The sequence below is a fragment of the Bos javanicus genome, chromosome 19, assembly GCF_032452875.1.
Source record: "Bos javanicus breed banteng chromosome 19, ARS-OSU_banteng_1.0, whole genome shotgun sequence".
In the NCBI taxonomy this organism is placed as follows: Eukaryota; Metazoa; Chordata; class Mammalia; order Artiodactyla; family Bovidae; genus Bos; species Bos javanicus.
In genome coordinates this window covers 53,723,502-53,750,132 of record NC_083886.1, presented here as the reverse complement: position 1 = coordinate 53,750,132, position 26,631 = coordinate 53,723,502, and the positions used below count along the sequence as shown (strand labels likewise).

At 48.0% G+C, this 26,631-nt stretch overlaps 1 protein-coding gene across 4 annotated transcripts in view; it reads left to right on the top strand.

The window, feature by feature from the left end:
• Positions 1-16,187: 16,187 nt before the first annotated feature.
• The window catches only part of LOC133232779 (E3 ubiquitin-protein ligase RNF213-like), a 120,286-nt gene continuing 109,842 nt past the window's right edge, over positions 16,188-26,631 (top strand). For 3 of the 4 annotated variants that reach the window (XM_061392629.1, XM_061392628.1, XM_061392626.1), the window contains exons 1-3: positions 16,188-16,292; positions 18,513-18,704; positions 26,291-26,451. In XM_061392629.1, coding sequence (XP_061248613.1) covers positions 18,569-18,704; positions 26,291-26,451 — 297 coding nt within the window. In that variant the 5' untranslated portion in view covers positions 16,188-16,292; positions 18,513-18,568. Of the gene's footprint in view, positions 16,293-16,332; positions 16,708-18,512; positions 18,705-26,290; positions 26,452-26,631 lie in introns of those variants that run through there. The other variant, XM_061392627.1, reaches the window with a different exon arrangement.

Sequence of the window (26,631 nt, the reverse complement as noted above, 5' to 3'; positions counted from 1 at the left end):
CACTGCTTGCTTCTGTTACGGTTCTTTAATGACTAAGTTGTGTCTGATTCTTTGTGGCCCCATGGACTGTAGCCCACCAGGCTCCTCTGTCCATGGGATTTCCCAGGCAAGAATACTGGAGTGGGTTGCCATTTCCTTCTCCAAGGGATCTTCCCAATCCAGGGACTGAAACTGTGTCTTCAGCACTGGCAGGCAGATTCTTTACTGCTGAGCAACCAGGGAAGACCAAGGGCACTGCTACATCTGACTTAATGCATTGGTGCCAAGTATAAGGTTGGTGTATCAGCTGGGCCTGAAGACACACTAGAGGTGGAGATAAGAGAAGAGCCCCTGAGGCCTTGAGTTGAATAACAATCCATCCATGCCATTATTAGCATCTATATAGCTTTCTGTCTTTTCTAAGCTCTCTGATCACTAATTAATCCCATGCTCAAACATTATGAATCCCATTTCCAACTGGAAAAACACCAGGAATATGTCTTCACCCAAGAAAGTAAATGCTGACAAGATTCACACCTCATCAGACTGAAGTGTATTCTGAGGACAGCAGGGCTGTGCTTCCTTCTGAGGAGCTTGGATTATTTCAGGAAGCCATCTGGGGCAACAGCAGAGAGAAACTGGAGAGGAAAGCACCCAGTGGGAGCACATGGACACCACCCCTGTGACTGCATATCCTATAAAGGCCTGCCTTTAACCCTGCTCCCCTTCTTTTATACTGAGACCCACATGGGGTGTCCCACTTTCCCTAGCATTCCCTCCTCATCACCACGCCTGTACCATGAAACACATCAGAACCTCCATCCAGACCACTGCTCTCTCCTCAGCACCCAAAAACTGTCTCTGCCTCCGCAGGCCAGTAAATGGCTCTGGATTACTGGATTGAAAGCCCTCTGCATCCTGTCTGCTCTGTAACATGACAAGAGTATAGCCCAGGTAGACCCCAGAGTAAAGTCTGGCCTCCCGTCTCTCTGACTTTGGGAAAGCCACTGACCTCTTTACCCTTCAATTTCCCCATCTGTAAAATACAGTGCTGTGGTGAGAAATAAGAGGGTGTGGGTAAATCACAACACAGTGCCTGGTCTGCTGTGAGTGCTCAGGAAACAGTCCTCATCCCCTCTCCCAGCTGAAAACTTACATCTCCAGACCCACCAGTGGTCAATGCCATATGAAGCCTTTCCCAAAACTCAGACTCCAGTTCTGGTCTCCCATATTTTCCTCTTAAGGTCTATATTCAGACTACTTACTAGATGCTTCTCTGAATTCCCCTGGTAGAACATGGACCACTGGTTAAAATGCTACACCTCAGCCTAGCTGGCCGCCTTTCAGTACATCAAATAAACCGACCTCTTTCCTGCCTCAGTCCTTTACATGTGCTGTTTCTTTGCCTGAAACGCTCTCATACTCACCCATCAGGTCTCCTCTTACTAACAGTTTAAGCAGGCTCCCATATTATTTTCAGGCCAGTACTTAACACAACTGCAGTTCTACCATCAGGAAGTTGCAACCCCATCATCTCGCACAACATCTGGCACAAAGAGAATGGAATCACCATTCACTCAATGGACAAGCAGGGGTCAGTGCTCTACAAGTTGCCCTTGTTTGTCCTTCTGCTCACCAAGATCCACTGAGTCAAATTTGAGTCTGGACCCACTAAGGACTGTGTCCTGTCCTCAAAAAGAGTCACTGAAACTGAGGTCAAGGTATCATGTAAACGGAAGATGCTTGGTGACGGCATTCAGGACACACTACCCCCCAGAATGGCACTTTGCCCTGTTGATCTTGAGCTGGAGAAACTGGAGACAACAGCGAAAGAAGCAAGGTCATTCCTGCTTCTCCAAAGTGTGTGCTTAGTCACTCAGTCATGTCCGATTCTTTGCGACCCTTTTTTGACTAGAGCTCACCAGGGTCCTCTGTCCATGGGATTTTCCAGGCAAGAATACTGAAATAGGTTGCCATTGCCTCCTCCAGTGGATCTTCCTGACCCAGGAATTGAAACTGCGCCTCCTGTAGATCCTGTATTGACAAGTGGATTCTTGACCTGCTGAGCCATCAGAGATGCCCCACTCCTCCCATTTTTCGTTCCCATTCTCCCAGGTGAAATGTCCCCTCCTTGTACCAGGAGGGAGAGGGAAATTCTTATCACCAGAGGCAGGGCTTTTAGGGCCGAGAAGGCTGTATAAGCAAACCTTGATCTGGTTTCATCATTTACTTCCCACAGCCCAAACAATCTCTGCCTTAAAAAATTCATTGTTTCTTTTTCTTAAATATATAAAGCTTCCTGCTCTGGTCACTTCTTCAGGTTTCTATTCTCCAATGAAAGGTCCCTTGTACATGTAGAAATTCAGTAAAATGTATACACATGCTTTTCTCCTGCAGATCTGTGGTTTTCAGTGTAACTTTCAGATCCCATCAGGGCCTTTGGAGGGGCTCCACAGCTGCAAAGAAAGGCCTGTGAAGCCACATATTGTGAATGGCAGAGTTTCAGTCAGTGGAGTGAAGGAGGGGTCCTCCTGAGCTGAGCCCTGGCCAGCACTGTTACATGGGCCAGAAGTAAGCTCTGACTGTCTGCTGTTACAGCAGCTGGTAGAGCCCTGACTACACAGATGATGGTGATGTAGAGCAGCACTGTCCAACAGACGATGCAGTCCCAATGTGACATTTTAACGTCTCAAGTAATAGTCTTAAAGAATGTAAAAACAAACAAACAAAAAAAGAATGTAAAAACAAACAGGTGAAATTAGCATATCTTTTTATTTAACATAATATCTAAAATAAATATTTTCAACACGAAATCCATGTAAAACTTATCAGTGAAGTATTTTGCATTACTTTTCTCATACTAAACTCTGAAATCCAGCATGAACAGTATACTCACATCTCAACTCAGACCAGCTACATGTGGAGAGCTCAGAGCGACCTGTCTCTTGGCTGCTGTGTCAGATGATGTGAGTTTAGAATGTTCAAATCTAAAATGGTTAGGAAGGGACTTCCCTAGTGGTCCAGTGGTTAAGATGCTGTGCTTCCACTGGAGGGGGCATGGGTTCAATTCCTGATCAGGGACTAAGGTCCCGCATGCTGTGCCCTGGCAAAGGTAAAAGAATAAATACATAAAAATAAAATACAGTGGTTAGGAAGCCTCAGGTTGTTCAGAGCCTGTGCTTGTGTTTGTTTCTATGGAAACTCTGGAAACAATAGAAAAAAACTCTAAAAGTCACAGCCGAGGAGGCAGTTGGTATGGCGGGCTCAGAGAGAACTGTGTTTGAGTCCAGGCTGTCCTGATTTCTCAACGCATGATGATTGGTAAATAAATGGTCTACTCTCTCTGACTCAGTTTTCAAAAGGGCACAGATGAAATGAGATCCGGCACATTCAGGGTGTCATGGCCGTAGACTGTTGCACAGATTAATTTGAAGAGGACAGTGGAGACCTGGGGTGTATATGTAGTATGCATTTAAGAAGCAGTTGCTGCTGTCATGCATTGAACCTCCTCGAATTCTATTTGCTCCACCCTCCTCTGTCCTCACTCTCTCTCCCACATGAACTGAGTGTCTAATGCAGGTCAGGCAGCTCACCCTCAAGGTCTGGTTATACTAAGAATTGAGTCTTTGGGGACGTGGCCCTGGGAGGAAGCTACTTGATGCAAAACTCTGATGATGGAAAGAGGTTGGACAGGAGGAAGAAGGGGCATGGTTTAGGACTCAGGCTGCAATGCCAGCAATCACGTCTTGCCCATGCTCCAGTAATCCATTTACTCAAAAATGAAATGATGCTGGGGATCTGGTGTGATTGGTCTGTCATGCCCAGTCTACAGCCTCATGGTGTCCAGGAGCAATGCTCTCGGTGCCACCAGACCCAAAAGTGGCAGCTGAGGGCTCTGCAGCCACATCCCTGCAGGCCCCACACCCAGTGGGCAGGGGAGGCTGAGGGTGCTCTGCTGGGGACCAGCCTCAGCAGAGTCCAGGGATACCCTCAAGATGAACAGCATCAGCAAATGAATGACACGGGGAGGCCAAGCTTCGGTGAGCGAGGCCCGTAACTTTATTTTCAAAAGGAGCTTTTATACCCTGACTTGTACATAGAGGGAAATGAAAGATGCAAGGTCATGCAGAGTCAGCCCAAACACTCCAGTAGCTTTGCCCTTATCGAAACTGGGATTTTTTTTCTGTGTGCCTTTCCATAAACAAGGGTCTTATGCTATGTACATTATCTTCTGGCCTGGAGGCCCGTTGACATTATATGACCTTTTTTGTTAAAGGTTGATCAACCAGAAAACTTGTTTTCCCTTGAAGTGTTTTTTCTTTATATTTCTAATCTGTGTCAGCCTCAGAAAGTACTAAACAGAGTTACATTCTCACGGAGCAAAGGTGCAGTGGGTCACAACAAAGAAAGAACTTATTAGCTCAAAGGTCTGATGTGGTTAATACCAAGGCTACTACTTGTTTTTTTTTACATTCCAACTACATTAACTAATGTACTCCCAGGTGCACAATGGATAAGGGATATGGGAACTTGGCAGCAAGCATTGGCCCAATAATGAAGCCCTTTACCAGTACTATCTATTCTAATAATTTTTCATCCCTCAAAGGGCTCTATGCTCATTAGGACTTTTAGAATGCTTAGGCTTCCCGTGCCTTTCATGGTTGGGAAGTTGTGAACAATCATGTGCGTTAGTTGTAAGAGTAAGGAAAGACCTGTCAAGCGAGCTAGAATGTCAACAGAGGGGTTAGAATAGAAATATTCCTTTCATGCCCAGGCGACTTATCAACTTAGAGCCCTAAGTTGATTTCCTCCAGAGAAAGGTGGTCAGGGAGAGCCCCCTGCTAATATCAGAAGAGCGGTTGAAAGGCATAGTATAGTAAACAGTAGACAGACAGATTTTGGTTTCAGGGTAGATGCTGGAGCAGGTCCAGGGAATCCCTCGAGTCCTGATCCGCCTTTGCCTGTCAGGTCTTCTCCGCATGACCTTTGTCATGGGTGGGATCTCCCGTGGTGGCTCCTGGCAATGCTCTGTGAGCTGATAGGGGTGGGGAGCAGTGGGCTTCCCCATTAGTGCTGGAGTGGGGCAGGGACCTTCATCTTTTTTGAGATAAAGTCTACCTGGGAATTCCCTGGCAGTCCAGTGCTTAGGACTTGATGCTTTCATTGCCATGGCCTGGGTTCAATCCCTAGTCAGGAAACTGGGATCCTGTAGGCCTCCCAGAGAAGGAAAAAAAAAAAAAAGATCAAGTCAACCTGGAGCAGAGCTAACCTGGGCTAACCCAGGGGTGAATAGCAAACCCTTGGCTGCCTAAAGTATGATTATTTTTATAAAATATGTTTTGCATCAATTTATCTACCTTTGTAAATTCTGCTGCTGATGTTGGCAAACAGCCTGTTATCCTTCCCCTCCCCTTTTAAAATAATTTTAATCCTCTGAAAGGACCCAAGTGCATCTAAATCTTTGAATCTTTGTGCAGTGCTGATGGCTGAATCTTCTAGAGACTTCTGGCAAAGCCCGTGGAGCTGGTGCCTGTAGGGGACTGAATTGTGTCCCCTACAAAGAGTTACATTCTTGATCATAAGCACCCATGACTGTGACCTTCTTTGGAAATAGGATTTTTGCTGATGTAATTAACTAAGTTCAGATGATGTCATATGGGACTTGAGTGGCATCCTAATAAGAAGAGAAGACAGAGACACAGGTACAGGGAGGTGCCATCATGGGAGCCATGAAGTTATTTCGTTATGTATGTCTTACTTCTGCCCCTCCTGCCTCCCTAAATAAGAAAGGAACCACAGTTCCTTACAGGCTGTTCTTCTGTCTGGGCAGGCCTGCCAGCCCAAGGTGGGTGAACTAATTTGGTGCTGAACCAGGACCAAATTTTTGGGCCTCAATGTTTTAACTTGGGAAACACCTGACCCTGGGACAGCTCTTACTCCATGGGGTCCAAAGAACATGATCCTCAGGCAAGAATACCCAGGCCCAGAAAACTGACTTTCATCAGTCAAACTTTGCCTTAACCAAGCAGAACTCCAAAGCCTGTTTCATGAGAAACTTAACTGCAGATCTCACGCCTGTCTTTCCATGAGGAAAAACAGCTGAAAGGAAGATCTGAAGGCAGGCTGGGAAACAGATGCAAAACGAAACCAGGAAATACAAGCCCCTGTTGTTCTGCACGGCTCTAGATTTACTGTGGGCATTATGTTCAGCCTGCTCGGTCACACAGGCCCTGCTTTGAGATGTCTGGACGTTCTTTTCTGGAGTAGGGCCATGGAGCTGTGTGGCCCAGCAGGGCAGAACCACGTCCCTGGCCTACCTTCCCCCACAAGGTCCCTTGGTCCAGTCTCTTACCACACTTACCCTCCCAGCAAACTGTGCCCTGGAGAGCATCCTGCCTACAGACGAACCCAGGATTATCAGATAAGCAGGCAAGGAGCAAGACCAGCCCCAAAGTATGTTTGTGGCCCAACCAAATCCATTCTACAAATGCTGGTGGTTAGAATAAGATTGAGGAAATTTCAAATGATCTAATATCTAAGGGATCAGGAAGATACTCTATACTGGGTTTTTGCCAGGTGGGCTGTGGGGTTAAGTCCAGGGGCTCCCCTGTCATGCAGCTGACTTGGGGAATAATGACCAGCAGACTTTCCACAAGCAGAGCTTCTATGTGGAGGAGCCAGTCCCTTTGTGAACAGTGGACCTAAAGGAGATGTCCAGACTGAAGCCAGCAATGTCCAGAGCACCATCTTTTAGGGACAAAGTGGGAGGTGATGCCATCTGAAACTGTTCATCAAGTACTCTGGCTTCCTCGTCCCCTTCTTCCTTCATCCTACCACCCCACCATCCGCTTCCACCCAGTTGATCTCTGTCTGTGCCTACCTCAGCCCCACAGAATAAACTGCACCTACCACTGTTCTCATATTCTGCTATTTTCTGATTTTCTGGGCTTCCCTGGTGGTTCAGTGGTAAAGAATCCACTTGCCAGTGCAGAAGATATGGGTTCGATTCCTGTATCAGGAAGATCCCCCGGAAAAGGAAATGGCAACCCACTTCAATAGTCTTGCTTGGGAAATCCCATGGACAGAGGAGCTTGGCAGGCTACAGTCTGGGGGGTCACAAAAGAGTTGGACATGGCTTAGCGACTAAACAACAATCTTATTTTCAGATTTCATTAAATCATATATTGTACATTGTTTAATGTTATATTATTTTTTTTATTTTTAAAAACTGTACAGGATTTCCCTGGTGATCCAGTGGTTGAGAATCAGCCTTCCAAAGAAATAATTAAGAATCTGCCTTCCAATGCAGGGGACATGGGTTTGATCACTGGTCAGGGAACTAAAATCCCACATGCCTCAGGGCAACTAAGCCCACCCACTGCAACTGAGACCACACACCCCAACTAAGACCCGATGCAGCCAAAAAAAAAATTCTGTGCATGTTTCAATGCCTACATTTATCGCCTTGATACAGACTAGGGAATGTGAGGGGTTTTCTCTGTGAGTATTCAAGATGGTCTCCTAACACCTGGCTTTTCCATCTTTTCTGTCTTCATTTGATTCAGTTTGTGTGTTTTGACTTGGTTCTTTGGGTTGTTAACCATCGTTCTGGTTTAGCTGACACATTGACAGGGCCACTTCCCACTAGGTCCTCAGCACCTGGACGTGTCCAGTGTCCAGAACCTCGATCTACTTTGGAACACCAGCAAGACAGAATGTCCACACTGACCATGCCGCATGCTGACTTCTCAGAAAGTTGGAAGCCGAGGCCTCCTGCTATAAGTGGCTTCCTCTGTCGGAGAGATTAGTGCTCTGATGTCACTCTGAACTCCATGCCTGGGAGCGCCCTGAGCAGCCAGGCTAACACTGGACTGTCCAGGCTGAAGGAAGACTTGTTAGAGGAGGTGACCTGACACGCCAGCTGGCTTGTCCCACATTTATCTTGAACCACAAACTAAACTGAAGGCACAACAGTGGACCACCCCTCCCCCATTTCTCTAAGGATGGGTTTTTAAAAATCCCTTTCCTGTTTCATGGTTCCTGTAAGGAATGGACAAGGACATGGAGAAGAAGGTGGAGGGAAGATGACTCTGAGGGCTTTCAAATGGCATAAAGACACCTCCTTTGTAGGGCTTGGTCTTTCACTGGAAGAATTAAAATTCCTTAAGGCTGTGTTGGGTTTTATTTTCTTATATTTTTGGTCACTCTACATGTTGTGTAAGGGTCTTAGATCTGGCAGGTAAATGTGTTTTCTCAGGCCACATGACGTGTTCCTTCTGACCTCACCTGGTGTGGTATCCTGACAGTGGAGCCCACTCTGTTGGTCCTTTAGCAACACCCTGGATCACCTTGGGGCTGGCCTAGGATTCTGATATGGGCACTGGCAGGGTTCACAGGTCCCCGTACTAACAAGCCCAACCAAGCTCTGCTGGCCTCCCCGAAATCCTTAAGCACAGCCTGAGCTCAGACAAAGATGCTGGGGTTCAATGGCCGGGAGAAGCCAACCTTCCAAGAGGCAGGCACTGCAGGAGGGGAACCCCAGAAAGGACAGAGCTTGCTGTTCTCAGCCCAGAGGAAGGACAGTGTCTGGTGGGCGTGGGAAAGGAGAAGATGAGTGGGAGCCCTGAGCCTCTTTTTTTAAATTAATTTTTTTAAAATTTTAATTAGAGGACAAGTGCTTTACAATGCTGTGTTGGTTTCTGCCTCACAACAATGTGAATTGGCTGTAAGTATACACATTTCCCCTCCCTCTCGAGCCTCCCTCCCAGCCTCCACCTCCATCTTACCCATCTCTGTTCTCACAGAGCACCAGGCTGAGCGCCCTGTGTTCTATAGCTATCTATTTTACACTTGGTAATATATATATTTTCAATGCTACTGTCTCAATTCATCCCACCCTCTCCTTACGTCCCTGTGTTCACAAGTCCATTCTCTTGTGTCTCTATTCAGCTCAGTTCAGTCGCTCAGTTGTGTCCGACTCTTTGCAACCCCATGAACTGCAGCACGCCAGGCCTCCCTGTCCATCACCAACTCCCAGAGTTTACCCAAACTCATGTCCGTTGAGTCAGGGATGCCATCCAACCATCTCATCTTCTGTCATCCCCTACTCCTCCTGCCTTCAATCTTTCCCAGCATCAGGGTCTTCTCAAATGAGTCAGCTCTTCACATCAGGTGGCCAAAGTATTGGAGTTTCAGCTTCAGCATCAATCCTTCCAATATCTCTATTCCTACCCTGCAAATAGGTTCATCAGAATCACTTTTCTAGATTCCATATATATGCATTAACCCGGGGCCTTTTAATAAAATAGTGATGCTCATCCTAAATGACATTTGTAGCATCACATGGGCCTGTGTGAGGACCCTCACAAAAGTTCTCAGGTGGGTGCTCATGGTAGGTTGTGGCTCTGAGCCGTAACAGCCCTAGGATTCTTGGCTTCCAGAGGAGAAGATTTTGATCTGGGGCCAGAGACAAGGCTTGACCACTTGAAGCTTTTGTGTAGCAAAGTTTTAATAAAGCATAAAAGAGACAGAGGAAGCTTCTGACAGACATCAGAAAGGGGCAGGAGAATATCCCTTTAACAGTTTTTAGCAAGGCATCTTATACTTGTTAGCAAGCTGTTGATCACAGATAGAAGAAACACCTCAAGGCTGAGAGAGTTCTACAACACCCATATCTGCACAACGGGAATCCTTTCTGGAGGTGAATGTCTCTGGGAGAGATATACTGTATACCTCTTGAAGGAAAACAGACTTGCAAACAAGATACATTAACATAACTTAAGAGAAACATTTCCATCAGTAAGATGTACTGTTTTGTTGGGCAATTAGCAGGTCAAGGTTGGAAAACAGTTACTTTCAGGCAGAACTGATTGTAGTCATCAGTTCAGTTCAGTTCAGTCGCTCAGTCGTGTCCGACTCTTTGCGACCCCATGAATCGCCGCACGCCAGGCCTCCCTGTCCATCACCAACTCCCGGAGTTTAATCAAACTCATGTCCATCGAGTTGATGATGCAATCCAGCCATCTCAAACTTTTTTTAAGTTCCACACTTCTTTTTCTACCTTTTATAATTAATTGTGCCACCAAGCTGGTATAAGATAAAACTATTTTTCTTGGGGTCACTGGTAGATGGAGCCATTCCAATGAGCCTTCTTGCCACAAGCACCCTGTAGGTGTATGCTCTGTGGCAAGAATAATTAAATCCCATCCTCTGGTAATATTAATCCTAATTAACTGATCATTTAAGGCCTTATCCACTTTAACAAGAGCCGATTCGGCCTCACTAGTCAATTCTCTCTTAGAACTAGGATAAGGATTGCTTTTGAAGCAATTAAACAGAGGCTTTAAATCTGCAGTGGTCAGTTTTAAATGTGGGCGTATCCAATTAATATCCCCTAATAATTTCTGGAAATCATTTAAAGTTAGTAAACGATCTCTCCGCAGCTGCAAAGGGGCATGACTCACGGTATGGGTATTTAATACCCTCCCTAAATAAGAAAAAGGAGGATTTACTTGTATCTTATCTGGAGCTGTCTTTAAACCCCAGCTTTCCAAGGCCTCAATCAATTCAGATAAAATTTGTTGCAACAAGGCTTTGTCCTTATAAGCTGCCAAAATATCATCCATATAATGTATCAAATATAGATCTTTATACTTTCCTCTAACATTTTGCACAGCTTGGTCTACAAATTTCTGACACAGGGTAGGGCTATTTTTCATTCCCTGAGGCAAAACCTTCCATTGAAACCTTCTATAGGGCTGTTTAAAATTAGCTGAAGGGAGACTGAAAGCAAGCCATTTATAATCCTGATCAGCCAGGGGAATGGTAAAGCAACAATCCTGTAGATCTATAACTATCACATTATACTGAAAAGGCACAGCCACTGGGGAAGGGAGGCCTGGCTGGAGGGCCCTCATGTCTTCCATAGTTGCGTTAGTAGCCCTCAAATCTTGTAACAATCTGCATTTTCCTGATTTTTTCTTAATAACAAAAATAGGAGTATTCCAGGGGCTATAAGAAGGCTCTATATGGCCAGCTGCCAATTGTTCCATAACTAAATCCTCAGCTGCCTGTAACTTTTCAGCTGTTAAAGGCCATTGTTCCACCCATACCAGATGATCAGATTTCCAGGTAATAGGGTCGGCAGCAAGAGCAACAGCATCTAGGATAAATTTGAATATCCCAGACCTTCTGTATTTTTGTTAGGAACCGCCTCTAATGGAGAAACAATTTTCTGCTGATCTTTACCAAGCCCCTTATCAGGATTATACCTCATTTGCAGCATTTGATTAGTAACCTTTTCATCCGGGCTATATAAAAGCATTCCCATCTGAGATAATATATCTCTCCCTCATAAAGAAAAAGGTAGTGAAGGAATCATATATGGACAGAAAGTGTCTTGTGCCCCCTTCTCATCTGACCATGTCAAAATTTGTGAGCTCTTAGCAACCGAAGGCACTGACCCTATACCTACCCGGCCGGCACTGGTCAAGCATGTTGGCCAGGACGAGGGTCAATCTTTTCCAGCAATGCAAGAGACATCTGCTCCAGTATCTAACAGCCCTGACATTTTATTTCCTTGAATTAAAAGATCTTTTAAAGGCCTAGAAGCTGTAATTTCCTGCACGCAAAAAGCCAGATCACTAGATCCAAATCCTCTGGGGCCCCTAGCTTGAGAAGTCAAGGTTTCTCCTGTCTGATAATAAGGTAAAAGCAAAAGCTGTGTTATTCTTTGACCTTTATTAATTTGCACAGTTTTAGTAGGCAGCGAGATCAAAACTTTAATTTCCCCAGTATAATCAGAATCTACTACACCAGGCACCACCGAAATTCCTTGAAAAGAAAGCGAGCTAGGCCCCAGCACAAGTCCTACAATGCCCTCAGTTAGGGGGCCAGCCACTCCCATTAGAATCGGAGTAACCGGTCAGGGGTTAATATTGTTGTGGTGGTGGAACTGAGGTCCAGTCCTGCACTACCTGGGGTTGATTGGCATGGCTTGTTGTCCCTGCTTGGCAGGACATTGCCGGCAAAAATGCCCCATTTGGCCACAAGAGAAACATTTTTTATTTGTAGAATCGTTTCCATTACGATTAATCTTTTTTTTTTTTTTTAGTCTGGGTGAGGCCCCCCGAGGGGCTTTTTTCCAAGGAGCAGGCTCTGTATATTGTGCATGCGACTGCTTTAAAAGCTCCTTTGTTTAAAAAAAAAAAAAAAAAACTCTTTATCTTTCTAAGCCTTAGGCAATGCTCTGGGAGGCTTTGGAGGCAAAATGGGGAACTCCTGGGCCCTGGGAAGCACAAGTGGAGGTGGCGGTGGTCGCCTTAAATAAGAAAGTGGTGGATAAATTTTTAAAGCTTTGCGTAGACGGGGAGGGGGCTCGCCAGGGCCCCTGGCCGCAGCGTCCTGTAAACCCTCTACTTCCTCAGGAGGTAGAGCACAGTCTCCCTCTTTTTCTTTGTCAATGGCAGAAAATATGACCTACGCAGAAGGTGGAGACCCACCATCCACCGCTATAGCCTCCCCCATAGGCTATCTAACAGCCTCATGACGAGGGTCCAGGACATTTCTAATCATATTCCACAGAGCAAAAGCATCTACACGAACCATTTCTGGCCCATGCAAAGTATAAAACAAATGTAGAAATTTAGACAGTCTTCCTGTGCTTACTTTAACGCCTCTATGGGCTAACATATGAAGTAATATTTCAATAAACATTTGTCTATTCTTAGATGCAGAGAAACCCATTCTTCTAGAGAATATTCTTACTGATTCTGTACCCTCCTCACCCTGCCTAAACTGCAGAGGGGCGCCGGCCACCCACAGGTACAATCCTAACCGTCCCGCGTTACATTCCCAGATTACTTCCTCCTCAGTGTCCCCTGTTCTGGGCGCTACTTGCCGGAGTCCGACTCCAGCAGCCAGGGATTCAACCTGAAGAGATGACGGTGTCGGCCAGTGAGACAGCCTCTCATTTTTCTATGGACTGCTTGTTTATTCCAAGTTTAAGATTCTCTTTTATACTTTTACAGAAACATTAGGCCAGAGGTTTGACATTTTCAGTTCCCCCCCTACCAGATTTAATATCTCCATAAATCATTGTTGTTCTTCAAACAGAGTTCCTGCTTTAGTGATTCTCTCCGGATCAGCCTTATCATCTATTATCTACTTCTTCTAATGTGTCCTATAGTTAACTTGTGATTACATTGTAACTCATGCTATATTCCTCAGTTTACTACTTATCTTCCTAAATCCTGTTTGCCCCTAACATCCTGAGCTCACTATCTCTTAAAAAGGCTTCTAGCTATAGTGTCTCTAAAAATTCCTAACTTCTATCAGTTCAGTTCAGTTCAGTTGTTCAGTCGTGTCCGACTCTTTGCGACCCCATGAACTGCAGCATGCCAGGCCTCCCTGTCCATCACTAACTTCTATAAGCTATAGTAAAATATGCTAACTTTACAACATTCCTTAAATCTTTAACTTCTAACTATTATAATTTTTTCTAAGCCCTAAATTCAGTAAACTCCTTTGCCATAAACATTCTCCTCACAAATAGGCTTCAGATATCAATCCCTCCCATGGCCTCAAGCTACGGCCTATGTGCTCATCCTGGAACACTCTTTTGTAAAAGTCCTTGAACAAATGTCAATGATTAACTTTATGAATTATTTTCTGAGCACAACTGCAGAAGGCTTTTTGCCTTCTCATGCTCCTCTCAAGAACAATAAGCACCTTAATATTCCTTTTCAGTCAACTCAGCCGAGGAGAGGAAAAGACAAGTCAGAATTACAAGGCCTAACTCCTTCATCCCAGGATCCATGCCTGCGGAATGAGGAGAGGGGGCTGGGGACCGTGCCTTCATTTTGTCAGTAATGCCTAACGCGGCTCCCTACAAACTCCGGGAGTTGGTGATGGACAGGGAGGCCTGGTGTGCTGCAATTCATGGGGTCGCAAAGAGTCGGACACGACTGAGCAAATGAACTGAACTGAACTGAAGTTGGAGCAAGCATCTTTTAATTTCATGGCTGCAGTCACCATCTGCAGTGATTTTAGAGCCCCTCAAAAATAAAGTCTGGCACTATTTCCAATGTCTCTCCATCTATTTGCCATGAAGTGATGGGACCAGATGCCATGATCTTAGTTATCTGAATGTTGAGTTTTAAACCAACTTTTTCACTCTCCTCTTTCACTTTTATCAAGAGGCTCTTGAGTTCTTCTTTGCTATCTGCCATAAACGTAGTATCATCTGCATATCTGAGGTTATTGATATTTCTCCTGGCAATCTTAATTCCAGCTTGTGCTTCATCCAGCCCTATGTTTCTCATGATGTACTAGCATATAAGTTAAATCCAGTCCCATCACTTCATGGGAAACAGATGGAGAAACAGTGTCAGACTTTATTTTTTTGGGCTCCAAAATCACTGGAGATGGTGACTGCAGCCATGAAATTAAGACGCTTACTCCTTGGAAGAAAAGTTATGACCAACCTAGATAGCATATTCAAAAGCAGAGACATTACTTTGCCAACAAAGGTCCATCTAGTCAAGGCTATGGTTTCTCCAGTGGTCATGTATGGATGTGAGAGTTGGACTGTGAAGAAGGCTGAGCGCCAAAGAATTGATGCTTTTGAACTGTGGTGTTGGAGAAGACTCTTGAGAATCCCTTGGACTGCAAGGAGATCCAACCAGTCTATTCTAAAGGAGATCAGCCCTGGGTGTTCTTTGGAAGGAATGATGCTAAAGCTGAAACTCCAGTACTTTGGCCACCTCATGCGAAGAGTTGACTCATTGGAAAAGACTCTGATGCTGGGAGGGATTGGGGGCAGGAGGAGAAGGGGACGACAGAGGATGAGATGGCTGGATGGCATCACTGACTCGATGGACATGAGTCTGAGTGAACTCCGGGAGTTGGTGATGGACAGGGAGGCCTGGCGTGCTGCGATTCATGGGGTCACAAAGAGTCAGACACGACTGAGCGACTGAACTGACTGACTGACTGACTGACTGAAGCAGGGTGACAATATACAGCCTTGACATACTCCTTTCCCTATTTGGAACCAGTCTGTTATTCCATGTCCAGTGCTAACTGTTGCTTCCTGACCTGCATACAGACTTCTCAAGAGGCAGGTCAGGTGGTCTAGTATTCCCATCTCTTTAAGAATTTTCCAGAGTTTGTTGTGGTCCATACAGTCAAAGGCTTTGGCATAGTCAATAAAGCAGAAGTAGATGTTTTTCTGGAACTCTCTTGCTTTTTTTTCATGATCCAGCGGATGTTGGCAATTTGATCTCTGATTCCTCTGCCTTTTCTAAATCCAGCTTGAACATCTAGAAGTTCACGGTTCACGTACTGTGAGAAATCTGAGATATGCAGATGACACCACGCTTATGGCAGAAAGCGAAGAAGAACTCAAGAGCCTCTTGATGAAAGCGAAAGAGGAGAGTGAAAATGTTAGCTTAAAACTCAACATTCAGATAACTAAGATCATGGCATCTGGTCCCATCACTTCATGGCAAATAGATGGGGAGACTGTGGAAACAGTGACATACTTTATTTTCGGGGGGCTCTAAAATCACAGCGGATGGTGACTGCAGCCATGAAATTAAAAGATGCTTGCTCCTTGGAAGAAAAGTTATGATCAACCTAGACAGCATATTTAAAAGCAGAGACATTACTTTGCCAACAAAGGTCTGCCTAGTCAAAGCTATGATTTTTCCAGTAGTCATGTAAGGATATGAGAGTTGGTCTATAAAGAAAGCTGAGCACGGAAGAATGGATGCTTTTGAACTGTGGTGTTGGAGAAGACTCTTGAGAGTCCCTTGGACTGCAAGGAGATCCAACCAGTCCAATCTAAAGGAGATTAGTCCCGGGTGTTCTTTGGAAGGACTGATGCTAAAGCTGAAACTCCAGTACTTTGGCCACCTCATGCAAAGAATTATTGACTCATTGGAAAAGATTCTGATGCTGGGAGGGATTGGGGGCAGGAGGAGAAGGGGACGACAGAGGATGAGATGGCTGGATGGCATCACCGACTCAATGGACATGAGTTGAGTAAACTCGGGGAGTTGGTGATGGACAGGGAGGCCTGGCGTGCTGCAGTCTATGGGGTCGCAAAAGGACACAACTGAGAGACTGGAGTGGACTGAACTGAACTGAACACGGCCTGGCCGCGGGTCCACTGGAGGGCGCCACTCGACCGGGGATTCCGGCCACACCCACGTGAGCTCCGCAGAGTCTGCCCAAGCGGGAGGGGCGGGACCCAGGACTAGAGAAACGAAACCTTGCCTACTGGCGGCACAGTACGCTCGGGAGCCGCCTAGGTGAGAACTAGCGGGCCGCGCTGGGGTGCACAGTTGCAGGGCCCGGGCGCGGGTACCTTGGACGCAGGTCTCCAGGGGGCGGAATGCGGGTTTACGGGGAGGGATGCCGAGTCCCGTGAGTGCAGGGCGCAAGTTACCCTGGTTACGGGCTGTCCCACTGGTCGGAGTGCCATTCCCCTAGAGGCGAGAGGGTCCCATGGATCAGGGTTCCCGCCGAGTCTGGTCCTGGGTCGTGGTGGCCCGGCCCGAGGCGCTGCCGGGGAGCGGCGCTTGCGTCCGGATGCGTCGCGTCCGGCCGCCGTACGGGCCGGCCCCCTCCTTCTTCGGGCGCCAAGTTTCGGTTTCTCTGCGGGTTCCTGGTCCATCCCGGCCCCGCGGGGCAGTGCTGACCCTGCTCTCTGGCCGCGAGCAGCAGGTGGGCGCGGCGGGCCCGAGCGCTTTCCCCGGGCCCCAGCGACGTTCCCAGGGGCCCAGCCTCGGGTTGGACTCCCAGCGAGGAAGTGGTGGACTCCGGCTTTGAACCCAAGAGCACCCTACCTGGGAGGGGGCGCGGCGGGGGCTGATAGCTGATGGGGACCGCCAGACCGGGGGCCTCTGGCTCTACCCTGAACTGAATCCTGGGCTTTCACTAATTGCAACAACGGGAAAGTGATGTTGCGAAAAATGCCAGTTATCTTTTATTTCACAGTAACTTTTAGGAGACCGGGATCACTGCCCACGTAATCGGGCCGTCCAGAGCTCGGGGTGCTCCTGACTTATCAGGGTTGTCTGACTCATCAGAGTTGTCTGTGGCCAGGGGCTGAAGGCCAAGTTGGCGCCCCTCCCGTGATGGCCTTGACAGCTGGGAGTGGGCTGTGGCCCTGGGGGAAGCCAGGGAGGGCTGAGAATGGGGGAGTGGAGGTGGGGGCCTCCACCTGGTTTTCTTTGGTGGTGGTTGGGAGGATGTTGCTGGAAAAAGGGGGAAGGAAAAAAGTCCGGTAACTGAGAGGATAGAGAAGTGTTGGTACCTGCCATAACCCATAAGCCCCTGGTGCTGGGGAGAAACAACAGGACACTTTAGTGAGGAATTCTGATCCCTGCTGTGAGTTTTCTGGTCTGTGTGGAAGCAGAGCTTTGGACAGAGGGAATGCACCTTAGGAGAGAGGACTGGGCCCTGGGGAGTCATCGGGAGCTTTTAGTGAGAGAGCGCCCAGACTACAGAGGTGGTTGTTTCAGGGGGCGTTGGGAGGGGGAGAAGGGAAGTGGGGATCAGGACCCTGAGGGTAACCGCACACTTTGGGTGCTTTTGGTCCTGCTCTCCCCCTACCCAGCCCACCGTCAGGGGAGAGCAAGTTGGTGGTGTCAGACGAAGTGAGAAGGAGACTCAGGGACCGCAGGGGGCCGGCATACAGGGAGTCGCTGTCTGATGGGGCCCTTTGCTTGCCCTCCCAGCTGGGGAAGGAGCCAACTGGGCCACTGTTCCAGCAGAATTCTTGGGTCTGAAGCCAACAGAAAAGGGTGACAGGTGGATCTTTGTGCCCCAAGAACCAAGATACGTGTCTCCACTCTCACCATGGATGAACTCAGCGGTCTCTGGAGGCTGGAGATTCTCAGCCTGAGTCCTGACCTTGCACATGACCCTGACCATGGTTTGCTGCCACCCCCACGCAGGGTGTTCAGAGGGCCAGATTGTCTGTAAGAAGAGTGTAGGCTTAGTAGATGGCAATTCCTGTTATTAGGAATCTTGACCACTGGCCCTGTTATTAAGAGTCCTGACTGTCATCCCCTGTAGCCCTGGGCTGCCCTGTGCAGGCTGGTTCCTTTGGCAGGCTCTGACTCAGCCATTTGCTGCCAGCATTTCTGCAGTGAGCCAATTAGAGTCTGAGTCCCTTGTCTGGGGCATACAGCAGGTAGCCCCAGTCTCTGTCTGCTCCCCCACTAACCCCAGTCTCCACTCACTTGGCTCAGCTGAACTGGCTCCCAGTCTCAGCTGGTTGGGGACATTTTTAGATTCACTGAGTCCTGTCAGGAGGCTGGGAGGGGCAAACCTGGCCCTGGTGGGGGCAGCAGAAAAGGAAGTGGGTGCTGCAGCCACATGGAAGGGGAGGTTGGGATGAGGAAGACTGGAGAACCTCGGGGGTGGTGATCAGACTAGGTTTCAATTGAGCAGGGAGAACTGGGCTGCCGCAATTTCACTTTCTCAGAAAATGAAACTGAAGCAAGGCTGTGGTCATGTGACAGGTGGCGGGGTATAAAGCTGGCAGCCTCAAGACTCTAGCTTCCAGATCGGCAGAAGCATGCCAGCCCCAGGAATTCCTCTCCCTGGAAGTATGGAATGTCCTTCCTGCCGGCATATCTCCAAAGAGGAAGCCCCGAAGTTCTGCAGCGAGTGTGGACAGAGGCTGCTTCCTGCAGCCCCCGAAGGAGTAGCAGGTAAGGCCCCAATGGGGCTGGGAGCCTGGTGCAGGTGGTGGGGAGGGCAGTTAGCTCAGTCCCTCTTCCATCCCTAGAAGTGGAGACCTTGACCAGCAGGCATCCCAGGCTAGCAGGTCTTCTGTGACTAGAGAACTGTTTGTAGAGGAAACACTTTCCTTAGAAATACAGTTTTATCTGGTCCTTTGCTGAAAGCATCTGTCACTTTTTAAAGAATTTCAGTTTCATTTCTTGGAGAGAACTTGGAGTTTCCTTTCTCCTTAGGAAATGGGAAGTGTTGGGCTGAGCTGAGGGATCTTAATGGATTTCAGAGGATGCTGTATAAAGTGGCATCCCAGGCCCCCTTGGTGGGGGAGGGGTCCCCGCAGCTTGCACAGGCCCCTTCCTGATGAGGGGTGGCTCATAGGTGCATGAAGGAGGAACCATGTCAGGTTGTCCTCACCTGCTGACTCTGGTGGGTCCTTGATTCTCTTGATGCCTGGGACATTGGACTATCTCCCTCTCCTAGTACACGCTAGACATGCTCTGACCTCAGGACCTTTGCACTTCCTGGTCCCTCTGCCTGGAACACACCTTTTCTTAGAGGGCTGCACAGCTTCCCCTATCCCTGCCTTCCAGTCTTTGCTCAGCTGTCTGCTCTTCTGGAGACCCACTCTGACCACCAAGTTGCAAACTGTGCCTGCCCCACCCCTTCACTCTGAACTGCACTTCCCCAGGCTATCTGTCTCAGTAGCACTTGGATGACACCATGGTGGGTCTTCAGAGACCTTTGCTCTCTTATTCACTGCTTTATCCCAAGTCTCCCATACGTTGCCTGGAACACAATAGGTGCTCAATAAATAATTGCTGCATGAACTGAAGAAGGTGCAGTTTGAATCAGGGATGAGATAGACGCCCCCCCCCCCGCCCCCCCCTCGCCCCCCGCCCCCGCCCAGTTCTTTTAATTGGTTCCGTTTCGGCTGCATTTGTACAAAGTGCTCCTGTTACAGATGCACTCTTTGGGCTGTAAGAGGTATGGAGACGTGGCCACTTTTTGTTGTTGCTTTTCTTATTGATTTTTTCTTGTTGCTAATCCTTTGGGAGGAGCTTGGTGGGCAGCCAGTTCCTGATCATCAATTCCTGGTCCAGATGTTGAATCATGGCATGGCATGGCTGAAGTTTTGGTATCCAGTTGTAATTTCCCACCTTCCAGAGCTCCCCACCCCTGGTTACTAGAACATCTGCCTGACTAGAGAGTCTTGGGAGGAGGGGTCTTTGGGACCTCAGAGACTAAAAGCGCAAATGAAACCAATACCAATCAGCTAACCTGTGATTTTCCCAATGCTATGCTAAATATTGAGGGAGGAGCTATCATCAATCTCCATTTTACAAATGCCAAGAGTGAAGCAAGGAGAAGTAAGTAACTGTTCACAGTCATGCGGCTAACAACTGGTAGAGAAAAGATTTTGAACTCAGGACCCAGAGCCAGTTCCCTAGAAGGAAGCGGTGGTTGAGGTCTTGTTGGCCTTAGCATCGTCGGGGAAGAAGTTTTCCTGTTCCATTCTAGGTCCTTTTGGCTTGTCTAAGAATTAAATTGACATGAGATGGATTAACAGGAGAAAATCAGGCCTTCATTTGAGTCTCAAGTCCTGTGCCTGGTGCCTCCTGAGACTCACCCCTTTGGGAGAGTCAACGGGAAAGCTCACTCCTCCTGGCCTCCCTTTAATTTTGTGCGAGGGGCTTTCAAAGGGCTGCTAAGAGCAACTAATGTGTTTTCCAACATAACGGGAAAAAAAGCCTCGTCTGAGAACACCAGGTCATCTTCTAGGGTCTTGCATGTCCAGGCAGATAGGGAGAGCAGGCAAGATAGCCATCCACCTCAGCCCAGTCAGAGGTCATTCTGGAGCCCCTACCCTTAGCAGGGTTCGGTCACTACCAAAGTGGACGGCCCATACCTCTAAGATGCTTGGCATCTCTGCCAGTTCCAGGGGCAAAGGCTTTGAGTTTTGGGGAGCTGGTTGGCTTCTAGGCTCCCTGCTTATCCTCTGTGAGCACAGTGAGTGCTAAAAAGGGCCATTGTCCTTAGAGCTGGGTCACTGGGGGTGGCCCCTCACACATCACTGGGGGTGGGAGGGGAGGAGCTGGGCCCTGGTCCCTCAGTGTGGGGCACACAGTAGGGCTGAGGACCTGGGTGTTGAATGAGACTGCCGGTTTCCTTCTTCTGTCCCCCACCCACTTCCTGCCGGCTTCTATGCTTCTCTCACCCAGCCAAGCCTCTCCTAACAGGAATGGAAACTGAAACCCAACTGTTAGGAGGCTTGGCTGCTGTGGGGGTTGTCTCTACCTTTTAGCCATTTGTAGGTCTGCCAGGCCGGGAGCTCTGGGCATCCTGGACGCTGGCCTCCCTCTGGTGCTGTGGGTGCAAGTTCCTCGCGAACTTGAGCAGGGCTTGGAGCCAGAAGAGGCTGTGGTGCAGCTTCCTGGAGGTGCCCAGGATGACTGAATCTGAGGGGGAGTGAGAGGCCACCCAGATAAGGACGTGAAAGTGAAACGTGAAACCCAAGTTCTGTTCATGGAGCCGAAGAATGAATTCTGCAAACTAGCAAAATCATACAGGCAAAGTTTATTTTTAGAAGACAGGGATACAAAGCCCTCAGCATAGACATTGAGAGGGGGTGAAGAACCTCCCCAAAGGCGAGGATTGCAGCAGTTTTAATCTTTACTAGTATTGATCTGTACCTTTTTGGTTGGCTCGTGACCTGAATATACGTCTTTTCTGACCAGTTAGTTTAAACGTCGCAGTGTCCAGTTTGTCATTTTTATAGCTTTCTTGGATCCCCCAGTTTCTCAGTTTTTCCAGACATTTCAGCAACATCCCTCAACCCTTTCTCAAGACCCCAGGCCATTATTTAGGGGCTAGATGTATGTTTAGGAGCTATTGTCTACCTGGAGTTTTTCTCCTTGATAAACTGGACAGCAGTTAATTATTGTCTTGTCCTGGATTTGAAGGTTTTATGACCCTCCAGACCAGGGAGGCATTCCTCTGAATGCCTGGAAATTGGAACAAAGAGTGAGATGCTTACTTGAGAAGAGAAAAGTTGAAATTAAAAAAATAAAAGAAATCGAGGTCTCAAAGTCTTATACTGTCTAACAATTTCTGCCTCAAAAGGAGAGTGTGTGGAGAGTTCCAGGCCACCCTGGGCATAGGTGGAGGGTGACTGGCTTTGCCGAGGGTGATGTGCATCTGGTCTGCGGTGGAGGGCTTCCAATGTCATTAGATCCAGCAGGGCAGAGGGTCAGGAGGCCCTCCCCAACCCCAATTCCCCACTCTTCTGACAGCTGCCCCAGAGTATCCAAGTGGGACTTCCTCCTTGAGTGCTAAAAGATTATTTTTTGGAAGGGAGGTGGTTTCTGGGAAATGTATTTTTCCTTCTATTTTCTGCATTTCCAAGTTTTTCTTGTTGATGTTTTTATAATAGAAAACAATAAGATAAGCAGCCCAAGACCCCATAGGAGTCCGGGAAGGATTGAGAGCCACTGGGGAAGCTCCAGAGGCAGCCGCCGTGGGAGAGGGTTAGCCCCTGGGGTTCGGGTGTGACTGTGGAGGGCTCACTGGTTAGAGAAAGAGCCACCTGCCTGCCACCACTTGTGGGTCCAAAGATGTGGCCACACTTGGTTTCTGTGGCTGCCTGCACTGGCTGTCGAATTTGTGCCGCAAGGGAGCAAAACATTTCCCTCTTCCCTCCTAAATTCTTTGGCTGTTCAACAATTAAATTGATAAGAGACAGATTCACATTTCATATGTATAGAAGCCCCATAAAAATTTGAGACCCAAAAGGCAGCCAGGTAATTAGAGGTTCTATAACATCCTGACTTAAGGAGCCTGCTAGGATCTGGGGTTACAAAGAAGAGGGCTTTTCCCAGGGAGGCAACCTATTTTGGAAAATAGAGGTTGCTCTATTATGTAGATAAGTTTCTTGGTTAAAAGCTGTCTATAGTAATGGCTCTCTTCCTGTTATAGACCCCCTTTCTGATGTAAATCTAAAACTTTGAGGAGGGGTTCAAGAGCTTTTCTTAAATCCCCTGAGTTTTCATTGCCTTCAGCAGGAAATAACCCTGGGTGCTAAAGTAGCTTTTTGAGGTGGGAAATTCTGCTCCCTTTCAATGCCCACCGCACCTGACCCGGGGGCTGTCGGGTGGTGGGAGGATTGGGTGGGCTGGGAGAATTGCATTGTTCTATGTAGTGGTTTTAATTTTTTTTTAATTGTGATAAAGTATTTAAAAACAAGTGATGGGAGAGATGATCACAAGCTGAGATATGGGGAAGTCATTGGGGCTTATACACGATTCAGCCTGAATGCTGCGTGAACTGGAACAGCCTGACTCATGGCCTGTCAAACATGCCTCACACATGTGCTTTAGCCGTTAGCAAGAATGCTTTGAAGATAGGGATGGATGCGTTCTGTGCTGTGGTGTCCACATCAACACAAACCAACACAAACCACAACCCCCCCACACTTGAGGTTCCCTTTCCATCACCGGGGTCATGCTGACTTGCAGTGTACATGGTAATCTACTTCATGGATGTACCCCTCTCGTGTTTGGTGTATGTTCGTTGTTCTGACAAGGTGTAAAACTGAGGACCAGGCTTCAGCAGAGCAGTTCCTCGAAACTATTGAGAGGCTGCCACCTGGGCTGTAGTCCTCAGTTTTGCTTGAATAAAACTCTCCTCTAGAGGGCTTCCCTGGTGGCTCAGTGGTAAAGGATCCACCTGCCATTGCAGGAGACATGGGTTCGATCCCTGAATTGGGAAGAGAAGGTCCCCTGGGGAAGGAAATGGCAACTCACTCCAGTATCCTTGCCTGGGAGATCCCATGGACAGAGGAGGCTGGCAGGCCTAGATAGCATATTGAAAAGCAGAGACATTACTTTGCCAACAAAGGTCCGTCTAGTCAAGGCTATGGTTTCTCCAGTGGTCATGTATGGATGTGAGAGTTGGACTGTGAAGAAGGCTGAGCGCCAAAGAATTGATGCTTTTGAACTGTGGTGTTGGAGAAGACTCTTGAGAGTCCCTTGGACTGCAAGGAGATCCAACCAGTCCATCCTAAAGGAGATCAGCCCTGGGATTTCTTTGGAAGGAATGATGCTAAAGCTGAAACTCCAGTACTTTGGCCACCTCATGTGAAGAGTTGACTCATTGGAAAAGACTCTGATGCTGGGAGGGATTAGGGGCAGGAGGAGAAGGGGATGACAGAGGATGAGATGGCTGGATGGCATCACTGACTCGATGGACATGAGTCTGAGTGAACTCCGGGAGTTGGTGATGGACAGGGAGGCCTGGCGTGCTGTGATTCATGGGGTCGCAAAGAGTCGGATACGACTGAGCGACTGAACTGAACTGAACTGAACACATGGTGGTATGAATAACCTATATGTTACGACGGGAGGATATAAAAATTGGTAACCTCCCTCAGCTTACCCCCAGCCCAGACCCTTCACACCCTTATGAACACAACACTTAACATTTGGTGTGTCACCTTCCAAATGTTTCCTCCATGTGGTTGAAAACTAGTGCACCCTGCTTCCATCGTGTGGCACTGTGCCATGGCCTCTAGCTGAGACTGGCCTCACCTCTGCCACGCAGCAGCTGGTCCTATCTGGACTCCTGTTCTGCCATAAATGCACATAGCTGGGCCGGATGCTGGCAAGGGATCTGCCCCGGGTGCCAGTGTGTCTCAAGGACAAGCTCCAAGGAGCAGCCGTGTGCATTTATAATGGAAACCTTCAAATCCACAAGGCTTCCCCCAGCCTCTCTCCTCTGTAGGCTCTTTGAGTTTCATCTCCAGCCACACCAGCGTGTCTAGCTTTGGGCCAGTCAGATTGGTAGAAGGGGGTACCTCTTGGGTTCTCTTGCTACTTCCTTGATTGGTAGGGAAAGTAAGTGTCTTCTCAAAGGTTAAGAGCTCACTTATAATTCCTTTTCTTTGAACTGCCTGTTTTCTTTGGGGAATTCCCTTTTTTAAAAGTTGTTCTTACTGATTTTCAGTCACTGGGGCTGTTTGTACTGGAGATGACCAGACACCCAGCTCCCTGCTTCCTCAGCGGGATGCGTGCACTGGGCCTCACACGTTCATTTCCAGACTGAGGGAGTCAGGTCTCGGCACAGCTCTGCATCTTTCTCAGGTCCCAGCGGCCCTGCTTTGTCCTCAGGCTGCTGCCTTCATGGAGGCAAACTAGTTGATTCCAAGCATAGGGTCTGTTTGTCTGACGGGAAGGAAGGAGTTGATGGGTTAGAAACCCCAGTAACCAGCCCTGGACCCCTGCTGTACTTCTGCCAATCACTGGAACTGGAGAAATGCCAGGTTCTGATTGGTTCAGTGTAATGGGGGCCCCACCCTCTGCAGTGGAGGCTGGTGGAAGAGAGAGGAGGTCAGCATGCCCACAGTTTATCAAAGGACAGTGGCCTCGGGCTGTCATGTGTTACAAATATCCTTCCAGTTTTATTTAGTTCCTTGGCCTTAAGTTTCATTTGTAGATGAACCTTAGATGTTTGTAGATGTTTATTATATTTGTTCAGTTCAGTTAAGTTGCTCAGTTGTGTCCAGCTGTTTGCGACCCCATGGACTGCAGCACGCCAGGCTTCCCTGTCCATCACCATCTCCAAAGCTTTCTCAGGCTCATGTCCATCGAGTTGGTGGTGCCATTCAATCATCTCATCCTCTGTCATCCCCTTCTCCTCCTGTCTTCAATCTTTCCCAGCATCAGGGTCTTTTCAAATGAGTCAGTTCGCCTCAGGTGGCCAAAGTACTGGAGTTTCAGCTTCAGCATCAGTCCTTCCAATGAATATTCAGGACTGATTTCCTTTAGGATTGACTGGTTTGATCTCCCTGCAGTCCAAGGGACTCTCAAGAGTCTTCTCCAACACCACAGTTTAAAAGCATCAATTCTTCAGCATTCAGCTTTCTTTATAGTCCACCTCTCACATCCATACATAACTACTAGAAAAACCATAGCTTTGACTAGGTGGGCCTCTGTTGGCAAAGTAATGTCTCTGCTTCTTAATATGCTGTCTCGGTTGGTCATAGCTGTTCTTCCAAGGAGCAAGTGTCTTTTAATTTCATGGCTGCAGTCACCATCTGCAGTGATTTTGGAGCCCCCCAAAATAAAGTCTCTCACTGTTTCCATTGTTTCCCCATCTATTTGCCATGAAGTGATGGGACCGGATGCCATGTCTTAGTTTTCTGAATGTTGAGTTTTAAGCTAACTTTTTCACTCTCCTCTTTCACTTTCATCAAGAGGCTCTTTAGTTCTTCTTCAGTTTCTGCCATAAATAAGGGTGGTGTCCTCTGCATATCTGAGGTTATTGATATTTCTCCCAGCAATCTTGTTTCCAGCTTGTGCTTCATCCAGCCTGGCATTTCGCATGATGTACACCCTTGCCCACCCGACAGCAGAAATTGTACCAGGCTGATTCACTGTAGCCAAGACAGCACCTTGAGTGGGGAGAGGACTAATCTTGAATGGCGCTCATGGGAGGAGTCCAGGTTTTCCCTTGGGACATTCACTTGTCTTTCTGAGATGTGACCCGTGTGCATCTGCCTTTGTAGGTCCTCAGAGCAACCTCAAGGAGACATCGGTCCCGGAGGTGGAAATGGAGTGTGGACAGGAGCTGAGGGAGGAAAGCAGCCCCTCCGTGGCCCTGGGCTCAGGTGATTGGCAAGAAAGCCCAGACGAGCCCTGTTCGAATGCCTCGTGGCAAACCAAGCGCGTGAGTGTCTGGCCCCTGGGGAGCTGGTTCTGCCCATCTCCTAGCTTTACAAGGACGCTGTTTCCTGCTGTGGTTTCATCAGTGGCTGAAGAAGTGTCCCCACAGCGTCCTCTCCAGGACAGCTTCACTTCACTGCTGCCTAGCCTGTTGGCCCCTGCATGCTCGGCTGTGGCAGAGCTG